Source organism: Microtus ochrogaster, chromosome 24 (assembly GCF_000317375.1).
Source record: "Microtus ochrogaster isolate Prairie Vole_2 chromosome 24, MicOch1.0, whole genome shotgun sequence".
Classification (NCBI taxonomy): domain Eukaryota; kingdom Metazoa; phylum Chordata; class Mammalia; order Rodentia; family Cricetidae; genus Microtus; species Microtus ochrogaster.
In genome coordinates this window covers 14,142,102-14,157,065 of record NC_022024.1, presented here as the reverse complement: position 1 = coordinate 14,157,065, position 14,964 = coordinate 14,142,102, and the positions used below count along the sequence as shown (strand labels likewise).

The 14,964-nt window shown below is 36.8% G+C and overlaps 1 protein-coding gene across 1 annotated transcript in view; it reads left to right on the top strand.

Annotated features, from left to right (window-relative positions):
• The window catches only part of Caps2 (calcyphosine 2), a 36,795-nt gene extending 22,049 nt beyond the window's left edge, over nt 1-14,746 (top strand). Inside the window, exons 13-18 of the mRNA XM_005358064.3 lie at nt 2,713-2,831; nt 3,676-3,752; nt 5,686-5,840; nt 9,600-9,725; nt 11,526-11,622; nt 13,715-14,746. Coding sequence (XP_005358121.1) covers nt 2,713-2,831; nt 3,676-3,752; nt 5,686-5,840; nt 9,600-9,725; nt 11,526-11,622; nt 13,715-13,890 — 750 coding nt within the window. The 3' untranslated portion in view covers nt 13,891-14,746. The remainder of the gene's footprint in view (nt 1-2,712; nt 2,832-3,675; nt 3,753-5,685; nt 5,841-9,599; nt 9,726-11,525; nt 11,623-13,714) is intronic.
• The last annotated feature ends 218 nt before the right edge of the window (nt 14,747-14,964 follow it).

The following is a 14,964-nucleotide window of genomic DNA, read 5'->3' as shown; positions in this document are numbered from 1 at the left end:
GAAACAGGTCAATCTTAGGTTAATGGGCTGGACACAACTTAGTTTGCTTGGTGAGTTCTGGACCAGAGAGAGACCCGGTCTTATTAAGAAATTAAAAGGGTGGGTAGTACATACAGTATGCTACTTAAGAATGTTCTCTGACTCCCACACAGGAGCATCCATACTCCCCCACAACTAAATAAAAAGTGGGCTAATATTAAAGAGTGACATGTAATATATCAAGAAGTCACTGAAAAGAGGATGTTGGTAGAATGGAGAGGCTATATGATCAGATTTTACTCTTGAAATCGTTTTCTGATTTCAATGTGTGGGATGGTTTCAAGACCAGGCACATAAGGCAGGCATGGATTGGAAGGAAAAAGTAGGAGAGAACTCATGGTGTGTGTGTGTGTGTGTGTGTGTGTGTGTGTGTGTGTGTGTGTGTTTGTGCGTGTGCTGCCAATCCTGAATTTTTACATGGATTCTGGAATTTAATCCGTTTCCTCTTGCTTGCAAGATTAAATCCTCTGCCAACTGATCAATCTTCCCAGTCCAAGTCTCCTTTCTTTCATCCCCACTCTGTGACTGGATTCCAACCAAATATAGCAACCTTGATAAGCAAGTGACAGTGGCTACAAAGGATGTTAGAAAACAAATCCATAGAGGATATAAGCACCAAGATGTGATGACCAAGTCCGGAAGGAGTGAAGGAGGAAGAAACGCTAAATATCTTAATCACGCAGTAAATGCTCAATGCCCATGATGTTAACACTTGTCTCTTGATGTCAAGAGAAAGAAAGTTTGGATCCTTTTTGTGCAATTTGAAAATGACATGCCTACTGTCTATTGGAGGTGACAGCAGTAGCTACCATTTCTGAGCTGTTGTTGCAGTCTGGTGGAGTTGCTGATCTATGCTTACCCTCCCGCCATGTGAACCAAATGTGGGAATTCATTTCCTTCTTTTATCCCATGAAAGCGAAAAGGAAGCAGAGTAGGAAGGAGTCAGGAATGGAGAAAGGGAGGAAAAGAGGCAAGAAGCAAGGGAGGAAGGAGGAAGAGTTACCCCACTTTGTATTTAGAGCATACGTTTTGAAAGGTTGTCTCAGCAGATTTGTATACAGCAGCAGCTTTTGTGTGTTGTCTCTCCCTTGATATTTACCTTTCCTAGAATGGTTTCTGGTTCTGTGGGAAGACATTCCTTGGCCAAAAATCTAACAATAGATATCTAACTTCCAAAAGAAGTTATATATACCTCAAATGGAGAAGAAAGTGCCTATGGGAATTATTAATTTTCTAAAGGAACTCTTCCAAGAAGGAGGAAAAGAAAACAGCCCCTTTATCCTTTTTTTTTTCTTATTTTTCTTCGTAGGAAGAATGAAACCTCTTTTATTGAGTTTGCATTTGCCCTTACATTGGTCACAGGTATAGGAGAGCAATTCTAAAATTGGTACAGTAATTCTGTTGTTTGGGTTAAGAATTTTTGGTAGGAATTTTGTCATTGAAACAGTGATGCTCTAATCAGGTTAAAAGTTGGTTTTGTAATGTCTATCATTCAAAGACCAAGCAAAAGAGTACAATCAGTCTACCAGAGTTCCCTGTTCTTTTTTTTTTAATTGATTTTTATTGAGCTTTACATTTTTCTCTGCTCCCCCAGAGTTCCCTATTCTACACAGCATCTTTCTGTGAACCAAGAGGTCTGGCTTGGGGATTGTCTTATGTTTTTTCCCCTGGCTGTAGCTGTGATGAAATACCATGATAAAAGCAACAGAAGGGAGAGAAGGTTTACTTGGCTCACAATTCCAGTTTACAGTCATCATCACAGGAAAATCACAGGTGGCAGGGAATTGAAGCAATCTGTCATGTCACGTCCACAGCCAGGCGCAGAGAGCAATGCACTGGCAAGGCAAGTGTGATTTGCTCAGCTTACTTTCTCCAGTCCTAGACATCCAGGATCCCCTGTCTAGGGAATGATAACACCCACAGTGGATGGGTCTTCCCAACTCAATGTTAACAAGATAGTTTCCCCTGCCATCCGTGCTCATTGTTCAGCCTAAGGTAGTCTTGCTTTGAGACTCCTTACCAAGGTGACTATGTGATGGGGAAGCTCTGTCTACCAATCACATCTAGTTAAGGAGTGGCTACCTGGAGCCCAGGAAGAAAAACTATGAGGACCCAGGTGTTCTCTCTCTCTCTCTCTCTCTCTCTCTCTCTCTCTCTCTCTCTCTCTCTTTCTCTCTCTGTGCTGCTCCCACCAGACAGATAGAAAGTCAGACCTCCCACTCTTATAGCTTGAGTTTCCCCTTATAACCATTAAAATATAATTGTTATTCTTGAGCTGGCCTGGTTGTTTATCGTACCAATCTAATTTGCAACAATTATGCTTTATGTCATGTTGACAGAACTAACCACCACAGGGATGGCCACACATTCAGTGGAGTTCACGTAATATTTTCTGTGGTTCTTATTTAATATATGAATTCTCCCTTATTCAGGTGGATTATTATATAGGAGTAAGTATACTGTTTTAGGTTATTTTTAATTAGCTCATGTTTCTATAGTATTAGCTGGAACCATGTAGTCCTTAACTATTCTTCAAATCTACTATATTTTGGTTACTAATAGAATATCCTAAGGCAATTATAATAAAAAATTAAATCCCTTCAATCAGAATGAGTTGTATTTTACCTTTGGATACCTTCTAGCTTTAAAAAATCTGTTTGTTCATTTCCTCAGGGTGCAACTTTGACATTTTTGAGCTGTGATCATCCCAGCCTTCCAAAGAGCATAAAAGAAAATACATTATTTAGACTTCGAATTACAAATATTGATCAGATAGCTTTGAGTTCTCTGAAGTAAGTCAAATGCATTTGTCATTTTGAAAATAAGTGAAATCACTATAGTTTGTGTTCCCATCACAAAATACTCCTACTAAAGTTAAGGTTTATATCTACAAATAATAGCTGCATATATCTACTTTATGTTCTGTATTATAATCAAATTCACTTCCATGTTTGGAAACAGTTATGACCAGTAAAATTATAATTGTTTTATTTATAGTATGCATAATTTGATCATTTGTTTTGGCTATTTTACTAAATGCTATCAAAGTTGTGCTTTCAAAGACAGGGTGTCAGACCAACATTAAAACTTATTTCCTGCATGGTTGGTGTGATGCCTTTGATCACTGAAAAGCTATGGCCCCTATGGTGATGCTATTAATTGATTGACTAGATAGTGAAAAAATGCTACGAACGAACAATGACATTAAGGGTTATTTTAAGTAATAGAAATACACACTCTTCTTGTTGAATGTTTTCTTGACCCTACATACAATCAAAATGGTAATAATTGTTGTATTGTATATATAAGAGAACACTGTCTACAGTCTAGTTGTAAGAATATTTGTCACTTATTATTGTACTTTCATGCCTATAAAAGTGTTTTTACAGTTTATACTTTGCAAGCTATAACTGCTTTTAAAATGAAGTTACAGTTAAGTATTTGAAAACGTTAAAGCAGTTGTAAACGCTAATGTCTTCAGAGATTGTGGCCCGTTCATAGCTCTGGACTTAATTCTCCATAAAACCAATAGCAGTGGACAGAGGTGGGATTTCCTCTAGCTTGTACTCCTCCAGGTCTGCTGAGAGCATCTTTGGAGTGGGGAAACACGGCTTAGAGCGTCTGTTCTCATTGCAGAACTGCCTCTGTGGAACACGAGGAAGACACAGCCAGTCAGGAGGCACAGGATCGTCAGGTGCTGCTGGCCATCCAGGGTATGCTGTGTTCTTCTCCACTCTCAAATACTGTTTATAATTCTCAACTAGTTTCCATGTTATCAGTTCAAACAGCATTTTTATCACTTCCACGTTTTATAGACTTTAATTTATAATTCTTATTTCTTAGAAAGTATATATATTCTAAAAATAGTATATCTTTTCATTATATGTAATATATAATATTTTTTATGGGGTTAGGCAGATGACTAAGCAAAGAGAAGACCTTGTTGCTACTCTAGAGGACCTTAGTTTGGTTCACAACACCCACATTGAGTAGCTCACAACCTTCTGTAGCTCCATCTCTGGGAGATCTCATGCCCTCTTTTGGTCTCTGTGATCACCCATAAGCATGTGTACATGTACCCCACACAGACAAAAAAAATTGTAAATAGTTAATAAAATATATCTTGTCATGCAAATATATGACTAATAAAATAGCTATTAAAATATTTTCATGATTTTTCTGTATTAATGATACAAAATAAAAAGCATGTGTATTATAACAGTAATTTTAGAAATATTAGATACTATGGTTTTAATCATAAGCTAAATAAAGTATGAAATACTATACATATATGTATAGACACACACAGAAACACAGACACACACACACATACACATAGGCTCACACTGTAGCTTAGGTGGTAAATTGGTACTCACTTATTCACTGCAGACCGGGCTGGCCCGGAACTCATGGCAATCCTCTCACCTTCACTCCAGAGCTCATGGATTACGGGCATGAACCACTATATGCCAGTTTTATGCCTCAGATGGCATCCTAAAGGGACTCCTGGTTCAGTGCCTGACTGTATGTCTCCAGGTCATGATCTACAGAATGGGTTCTGATGTCTGTGAACAGATCTGGCTGTCCAGTAGATGTGCAACTTTGTGTCGATTCTTTGCAGCTCTTCCTTCACCATTTCTTCCCCGACTGCTCTGTCATAGACAATTTTTGTCACTACTGAGGCAAGAGACACTTTTTCTTTTCTTTTTTTCTAGTGTATTCATTGTAATAGGATACAGATGGCATCAAATGAAATAGCTGTGCTACATGGAGAATTTAGGAGCCAGAACATGTAACCTCTAAGAATTTCTGGGAAAATAATGGTTATTGTGAATATGTGTGGACAGCCTAGTACTCCAAAACCTAGATGCGCATCATGATCCAGTTTGAAACTTTCAAACTACTTAAAAATTTCTGAGCTGTTGTGTGTGCACATGGGTGTATGTGAGTGCATGTGTGCATGTGTGCATGTGTGTACATTTGTGTGCATGTATATGTGCATATGCACTTGTGTGTGTGCGTGCATGTGTGTGTATATGTCGCACATGTGTGCATGTGCGTGTACATTTGTGCGCGTGCATGTATGTATGTGTGCGTGTGTGTACATTTGTGTGCATGTATATGTGCATATGCACTTGTGTGTGTGTGCGTGCATGTGTGTGTATATGTCGCACATGTGTGCATGTGTGTATGTGTGCGGGTGTGTGTGTGTGTATGTGCATGTGTGTGTGATTTGCCTGGCATCAATTTTGTAATTCAGTTGGTGTAAATAAAGAAATAAGGAAGACAGTGAGGATATGGGGCAGTTAGATAAAGGGGTCTAAACAAGAGAAACTAGAATTTCATTTGTAACATTTAGATTATTCTGAGTAAAGACAATTTTATCTGTATGTAAAATGTAACAGTTTCACCACATGGTGGTGCTGTAGTCTTGGCAGATTATGAACATATAGTTGTACTGGCATTGTCTTTACTAAAACATTCTTCTTTCCAAAGTCCCTTTTCAGTCCAATTTAAAGTTTTCATTGAATATCAAAGTTCCTTATTTTCATTATTATTAACTTGCTTTATTAAACGAGAAACAACTGCATTTTGATAGCTTTGTTCACAGAAGCAATAGTTTCCACGTCTCTGTTTATTAAACAGATAAACTAAAGGAACAGCTACACAAGAGAGGTGTCCGGATTTTGACTGGATTGGGAAAACACTTCCAACACTTGGACAAGGAAGGCAGTGGGCTTTTAGAAAAGGCAGAATTTCAGCAAGCTCTGAAAACCTTCCACTTAGAAGTATCTGAACAGGTATGTACCTTACATTACTTTCTATTGTGGGTGCATTCTTTTTTTTTTTTTTTAAGACACGTTTTGCTAATTTATTAACACATCACTCAACTGTTTTTCTGAAGTTACATCTTTATAATTTAGTCTGGATGATATTTTAAAGTATTATTTTATTTAGGAAGTTTGCAAAAATAATATGTGTCATCATAAATTTTAAATTTATTATTGCCATCTTAAATTTACATATATCCTATCTTAAGTTTTAACTGAGAATAAACCAAAACTGCACGGCTGTTTTCACTTTTCTAATAAAATTCCAATAGCTCATTTGTTTCCTTTTTTAATGCTTTGCCATCAATGTTAACACAACTCCCACTGATTTTTTTTTTTTATGAATTTTGACTTTTTGTCCCTTATTGTTTGTGAAGTGTTTAACAGCCAGGCATGTGCTAACCTCTGAGATGACATACTGTCCACTCTCGTAACCTTTAAATGAGGAAAATGATTAATAATAGGTGCATCAAATCGAGGATGCTTTGGGAACGCAGGTGGTACTCAGTTCCAAGCCAAGCCAGCAGGAAGGAGAGGGAAAGACCAAGGCAAGACCCCCGGAGGAGGATGCTTCCAGGTTGGGCTTTGAATAATGAGGAAGAATGAATGGATGGGGTAGAGAAGAGAGCCAAGAGCAGATCTTCATGAAGAGTGAGCATGGCTCAGACAATGATCATTTTGTAGAAAGGAGAAGTATGTTCCAGGCATGAACTGTGGCTCTACCCCAAGCCGCAGGGGCCCACTTCCTACACACTCCTCATTCTGATGTGAACAGTCTTGCACTAGATATGTGTGTGCTAGATTTTTTTTCTCATCATTTAGGCCACAGTTTTCTTTACAGAAGAGATCTGCCATCTGATCTCCAATCCATTTTATAGCAACTTCCATTTTGTTTTCTTCACGGCTCTTTGTAGCTGCCTGTAAGTAAAATGGCACATCCCATCCAGGTGGGGACCAGGGTGACTCCTGCTCCTGATCTTTCTTTAGGACATTGAACTGAACCTAGCATAGCAAGCATGGAACCAATAGTTTATAGCTTGAGCAAGTAGATAGAAGAGTGGGAGAAATTAAATGCGGTACACGAACGCCTTGTGTTCTCTACTGGGAAATTTTGCTTGTATGTTACAAGTTTATGAGTGATTCAGATCAAGCATTTCGTATACAAGATTCTCTTGCATTTTTCTCTTTTGCTAAAAATGATCTTTCCACATGATCTATATTTCTGTAATTATGTAAGCACTCTGACGACTGTGTCATGGCCCCAGCATATACAATATTTATTAATGATGAGAAATACAAGTCACCATAATGTATCTTTGTTAATATAAAGCACAAAAATTTAAATTTTTCAAAAGTCTTCTGTATTTACTCCATGTAACTATCCAGAAAAGAGAGCCACTTAGTTGTGTAGTCTTACACAAGTGTTTTGACTGTCACTGAAGGCTTTGCCTGAGCAGCTCTGAGACAATAGCCATATTTAGGGAGGCATGGGAGTGCAAATAAAAAATTACATGGGGATTCACTTCATCAAGTATAAAATTCTGTGTCGGTGTGATACTGTATGTCAGTGCTGTGACATAATTGTCTTTTAGTTGGTTGTGATGATGACATTAAATCTTGCTGCCTGTCTAGTGATAACAACTCAGGGGCCATTCACCTCCACAACTTACATTCATAGGTAGAAAAATAAAACAATGATAAAAAATTAGAAATCTGTGGTATATTTTTGTTAAACAAACAAGTAATCTATAACTGATAGAGGACTGGTGTCCAGATAATCTGGTCCTGTGTATATGGGAAAGTACTGTATTACTTCGATGCTTCTGTAATTGTTTATGACATATTTACAACTTGTGAATAATACTGTAGTTACCCGAGACTTCTTAGTTGCTTTTCTAGTGGCTGTGACAAAAATCCATGATCAAGGCAATTTATGAAAGAAAGCATTTAAATTGAAGGCTAGAAGAGAGCCAAGAGCAGATCTTCATGAAGAGTGAGCATGGCTCAGACAATGATCATTTTGTAGAAAGGAGAAGTATGTTCCAGGCATGAACTGTGGCTCTGTCCCAAGCTGCAGGGGCCCACTTCCTACACACTCCTCATTCTGATGTTAGAGTCCATGGTGCTTGTGCAGTCTTAGGTACATGCAGAGGGAGGTGAGGCCGGGTCTCACTGTAGAAGTAGATAGAACCTGTTTGTGAAAAGAAAGAGCCATTCTCTCTGATTTTAAATAAAAAGTGATATGCTCCACAATGAACCAAGTTTATATAGAAATACTCCCAGTGAAGTTAAAAGTCCATCTGGATTAGCTTCCATTCTGAACATTGTGTAGACTTAGTCATTCGCATTTTTTGTCACTTAAGTTACACTTCTTAATTCTTGAAGACATTTTTTTCTGAGCCTTTAGAGGCCCCTTTAAATCTGCAATTCTTTGAGTTAAGTGAACACATTTGTCTCCTGTCCATTGTATTCATGATTTGTAAAAGTTAAACTTAGACTCAGTTTTAACTCAACCTCACATACACATATTTTCTTGGTAATGTATGAGACATTTTTACATGTAAAAACTGTGTAGATAATTGGCTGCTGGGGGATGGGGCAATTTGAACCTTAGTTTTCTAATTACCGTTTTATTTGAAAACACTAGGAAGTGGAAGAGAATAATTTTTGAGTATTTATTTGCCAAGGTGAGTGTTTTAGTAACACTCTCATTTAAAGTTTGCTAAAAACATTGAGAATATATCTGAGGTTCGGTAAAGGAATGCTATAATTTTTTTTGTTGCCAGGATCACGGAATAGAAGGATGTATTAAGTAACACTTTTGTCAGAGAAGCACTTGGAAATGGCACTGAACAAACTGACATAATGTGTTTAGTTAGAATTATGCTAGTTAGTGGAAATTGGGGAATACTTTGGAAGTCATTCAAACCTTCTATGCTCCCAAGACCAGATGAAACTCCATGAATAGTCTCAGCATTTCAGAACCTGAATAGGCTTTCAAATTGTCACAGATATAAGTTAAAAATGGAGAACAAAATGATTCCAAACCAAGTACACAGCAACCATTGTACTTTATATGAAAAGACAGTGAAAGGTAAATGGTGGGGCGTGCAATGTATAGAGAGGAAGGAAGAGGTTGACCCGATGACATGAATTAGCATTTTAATAAGAGGATGAATTTTGTCTATTGCACAGCCTGGTGAATAGTATCACGAATAATGTACTGCATGTTTAAAGATAGCTAAAACAGATTTTAAATATTCTTACAAAAAATACTAAATATCTGCAGTGTCAGAGATAATATTTAGCCTGACTTGTTCTTTCTGCAGTGTATATGTACACTGAGATATCATGTTAGGCTACTAATATATGCTATTATTTATCAGCAAAAAATTATGATAAGATTCTTAAGAATGTAGACCAGTGATTGATGGTATGCAAGAGGTCCTAGGTCCAACCCTCAGTAGTTCTTTGCCCTCAAATAACATACTTTTTAAAAGCATATATTGTGAGTTATCAGTCATTCAGAACAGGCCCTGAACCTCGCTTAAGTGTTCACCCCAGAATTCCTTCCACAGTTGATTTACTAGGTTTATCTGTAACTTTTTGAATTTTTTTCCGAAGTAGGTTACCTTGTGTAGGGTTATAGACAACATTAAAAAAAATGACTCTGATCTGTGAATTTCATAACTAAAACATGTGATGGCATTTTTCTGTGGGCATTTCTAGGATTTTGAGTCTTCCTGGCTGATTCTGCAAGGCAATGGCCCCAGCAAGAACAAGGTTGATTATGGAGAATTCAAACGTGCCATTTTTGGTGAAATGAATGAATATAGGAAATCATTTGTTCGCAAGGTAACTGTTACCTGACCTCAAACTATTACATTTATTAGACTGTTAGGTCCATTGTTTAGCATCTTTAATGGGTCATCATTTAAAACATATTATATCATTTTAGATGGGTTTAGTAAGAGTTAAAGTAAGCAAGCTTATATATGTACAATTCTACCTAGAATAAAACAAAATCATATGTCCTAGAAAAGAGTTGATGAAAGAAAAATAAAATCTTAAATTGAATTGTCTTTATAAATTATTAGTATTGTCCATTACTAGCTATCCAGCTATATTCCTGTGTCCAATCCTAAGCCTCGCTGGCTGTTCCTCAGAGCTAGTAGAGAGATTGCATCTGATGCTTACATTCTTAGCAATCCCAACTATTTCGGTGTCAGAGCTCAGCCTTCCTTTATGATGATGACTGAACGTGTTCCTCTGGTTTTCCTGAGATGCATGTAAAGTGTTAAAAGGAAAATAACAAAGATCATTATTAAGTTGGAGTAAGTCCTGGAGCTGTAGACATAGATCATTGAGTAAAGTGTCTCTAGTGCAAGTGTAAGGACCTGAGTTCAAACTCTCAGTTCTTGTGTAAATGTAGAGGTTGTAACACATGTCTGTAATCCAAGTACTCTTACGACAGGACAAGAGGCACAGGTAGGAAATCCCATGCGGCTCACAGTTGACTAGCCTGGACATGCATTACCTAACAACAAAGAGACCCTGTCTCAAACAAGGTGCCGTAAAAGGACTGACCCCCTGCATGTTTGTGTTGCACACGCACATACATGCACACGTTATACATACATCACATATACACAGATCCCCAAGTTTTAAAATAAAAATTATACTATTACTTAGTACTTAATTGTTCTTTCAATACCATGGTGATAATTTTGAGTATCAGACTGGTCTATCAAATTGCTTTCTTGTAGTTTGTAGAATAGAAATCAAAGATGGGTGGGCACGCTTGGCTTCCTCTGAGGCCTCTCTGTGGCTGTACCACTGTTTTTCCATGGCTGCCTCCCGTGCATTGTACTGTCTTTTGTTAAACGATTACCAGTCATCCTGGACTAGGGCCTACCCCAATGATTCTATTTTCTCTTAATTACTTCCTTAAGGACCCCACTTCCTCATACAGTCCTATTCTGGGGCATCTAAGTATTAAAATTCAGGAAAGGAATTTGGGGCACAATTGAATCTAGAGCTGGTACAAGGTTGCCGTGAATTAAATATTGTGAGTGATGAGGATGCGTCTGGTTTTAACTCCTGGCAAACACAGGCTGCTGCTTTGGATAGATTGGAGAGTCTGTGTATCTTGTTTCTCTCTTAGTATTTTTAGTATGTAGAGTTGCATTGGGTTGGAAAGACAGTAAGTGAACCAGAAATCGGAAAGTCAGTGTTATGTTTTGAGAAATAAATGTTTCATCTGTTCATTGATTCTTTTGATACTGAGTTTGTAGCTTCACTTTTGAGCTAGCAATCAAACAAAACTTCACATAACTTCCTAGCTCTTTGTTTTGGTAATTTGTCAATTTCATGAGTCCTGGCGCTGGAAGTTGCCAAGGGCTTTGACCCAACTCTTTGGTTCCCTGCAGGAGAGTGGGATCGACTGTTTTCTGCAGGTCAGGATGCTCAACAGTGACCACATGAAATGCTTGAATGAGGCATTCCCAGTTTTTGGTTTAGTCTCCTTCCTCTTTGTTTAATCTAGCACCTGTTTAATTCCTTCAAAATGTCTTGTTTACAGTTCAGAAACAAGCAGCTGCACAATTGCTCCTCATACCTAACGATTTCACAAAGAGAAACCCTGTCTTTCTTTAGGCCTTCATGAAACTGGATTTCAACAAAACTGGTATTGTGTCTGTGATAGACATAAGGAAGTGTTACTGTGCCAGGAAGCATCCACATGTGATTTCAGGTAACTATCACATACCAGATACATTTGTTTTTACCGTGCTTCTTAATAAAAGCGTCTTCTTCAAACTACACTAATCCAAAGCATCAGCTGGATTCAGGAAGGAAATAAAACAAATTTTGTTTGAGGCAATGATTTTAGAGTCATTTTCCCTTCTCTCGTCTGTACTTATTGATTTCTTTGACAGTTATAATCAAGCTAGAACTCTCGTTTCTTGTTTGGAAGGTAAGGAATTGGGGTTTAAAAGAGATTTGGTAAAACTTCTGTTAGGCTCCCTTGTAGAACTACTGCATCTTTTGATACAGTTATTCATCCTTGAGGATTGAGGAGGGTTTGCGTCTGATCTAGGGGTGGAATTACATACACAATGGCACCTATGAATCTGTCAAAATCCAGCCTAGTGTGGCTGAACACAGCACTTAGGAAGAGGAAAGATGTGCAAATTTGAGGGCACATGGGGCCATGTACTGAGACTTTGCCTCAAAAACAGGAGGAGGGCATACTGAATTTCTTAAAGCAGTTTAAAGCCTCATTTCCTATTATAGTTCTTACTCTTTTGTGTAGTTGATTTATGACTACACCTTAGCACAGTGTTTGGCCACAAAAACTACCTTAATTTAATTTTTTTTGTCTTCAAAAGAGTAAACCTTGTAGCCCTGTAACATATCTCTCACCCCTTACTCTTTGAGTTTTCATAATCTGCTAACAGTTTGCAGATTTTTTTTCTGACTTGAAAGCTGCATTAGAGTTACTGTCCTATAATTTGCTTTTGACTGATCAGTGTGTTTTGGAGCTATTCCCATGTAAATCCACATTGAGACATCTTAGTTTTATTTGCCACATATTATCCACTTAATAATAAGCACATTGCAATGTGTACAGACATTCTTCTATTGGTGGACTTTTAATTTCTAATTATTTACGTGCATCTAATGACACATTCATAACAATTTCTGTGATAAAGGTTGTCTATTTCTCCCCGTACTCCTCTTTCTTTTCCTCTTCTTTCTCCCCATTCTCCTTCTTCTTTATTTTGAGACAGGATCTTGCCACGTATACCAGGATGGTCTCTTGCTCATGGCTTCCCTCTGTTTCTGCCTCCCGCATGCTTGGCTTCACAGTTTAAGTTATAAAAAAATACTCTATTTCTTACTTTCTTAAGTAATTTGTTAGAGGAAAAATGCTTTCATAATTTCGTAACTCTTTCTAGTCTGTTAGAGCAAGCAAAACAAACCCTGTCACGGATAATGGGAGACGGGTATTTCCTAGGTGGGAGGTTTTAAGAAGTTATACAATTCTTGATATTTGAAGCATAAATTTAAGTAAAACTTGTTTTAATTAGAAAATTTATGTTTCCTTATACATTAGATGTTGGTTAGATTTAGCTTTGACTAACAATCACAAATCTACTTTATTATCTAGTATAATCTTTGCATAACTTTTTTTCATTTTAATAAAATGATCACCTATTTGTCATGCATGTTTTTAAATGACAGCAACATATTTTTCTTGAACTTATTTTTACATGTGTGTGTGTGCATTTGTATTCGTGTGTGTGGGTATGTGTACGTACTGAGGCTAGATGATGGTGTCCCATTCCACAGAGCTGGAGTTACAGGCCACAGTGAGCCATGCAATGTGGGTGCTGGAGGCCAAGCTTGGGTTCACTGGAAGAGCAGCAAGCATCCTTGATCACTGAGTCATCTTCCCAGCCCTCTGACTTGAAAATATTTTAAAGATCATTTTAAAGATGATCAATTACCTACTGCCACATTTTTGCTTTGTTAATACATTCTTTTATTTGTTTTAATTTTGGATATTATCTGACCATTTTCTGTGACTTTTTATCTTTAAATCTGTGTACTATTATAAAACTTTTTTTCTGTACTAAAAGCTTGAGAATAGATCAATCTATGAAAGAAAGAGGAGGAACAGAGAGGCAGATTGTGGGAGAAATGAATTCTGGTTAATGTTTGGCATACAACTTGAAATTATTGAAATTATTTCATAAGATGAATAAGTATCCCTTTATTATCATCCATCATTTTGCTGAACTTTTAGGGAAAATATTTCACAGTTATTCCTCTTCCTGCAGGGCATTCAACGGAGGAGGAAATCAAATCATCTTTTCTAGAGACATTAAGAGAAGCCTGCAGCAAGTCTGATGAAGTTTCATATGGAGAATTTGAAGATTACTATGAAGGCCTAAGTATAGGAATAACAGATGATGAAGATTTTGTTAGCATCTTATGTACTCCATGGGGAATTTAGTCTTTAATAATGCACAAACCTATCGGCACCAAATATTTTATAGAAAGGGTGAATTTTATATAAAATGTGTTCATCTTGTAGTATACTTTTCTATGATTCTTTTTATTTTTTTTCCAAAAATGTTGAGTCTGGGAAGTCCTACTTAGAAACAGATGCAGATATGTGTTTGTAAGCACAAGTGCGTGTCTACTTGTCCAAATGTTTATAAAGACAGGCTCTTTGTGTTACTCCTTATGCTTAGGTTTTAGAAAAGTAATAAAAAATTAGCCTTAATAGAAAAGTCACCTTCATTAAACTGTGTGAGGACTTGTATATAGTAATCAAGTTTCCTATCCTTTCTCAAGTTTCTTATGATCTTTTCCTAGAATATAGTTGCCAATGTATGTAATGACTTGGGATTCAGATCAAGGCTGAAATTGTGCAGATTCTTTGAGACATACAAAAATATTAACATATATACAAAACAGTGTCATAATCAGTATGATTATAGGTGTTTCTGTGCACTATACTTTGAGCAGTTAGTGTTTACCTCACAGTGTTCGTTTAAAGAGATTTGTCAGGTATATTTTTGTCTCCATAATTACATACTACTCTTTTTTAAGTGGCAAAAAATATACCATATTTTTCATTTTGACTGTCATATTACCTGTATACAAATGTTACTTATATATAAACAGCAAAATGTAGAAAATATTGGAATGTAGAAATATTTTTTTTAGACTGTCATGAAGAACTCAAGGACAATTCAATATTTTTTAGACAAAATTTAAAAGCATATTTTGTGTCACAAAATGAAGACGTAGTAGTCTAAACACTTCTTTTGGTACAATAAACATTCAGAACATTTTCTTCTAAATATGGTGTTTATGTCTTCCTGTTCTATATGCATTCTTTGTAAATTGCATTCTTCACTTTTCCCTGGATGGAATGTCCTCAATGTTGGGGTTATGGATCTATAACTTTTAAATTGTTGTTAGTTTCTTATATAGATCATCAATGATAATTAACACTTTAGGGAAAAGAACATGGAATAAAAATGTCAGTTAAGAAACTTACCAATGAGAACCTTTTTTT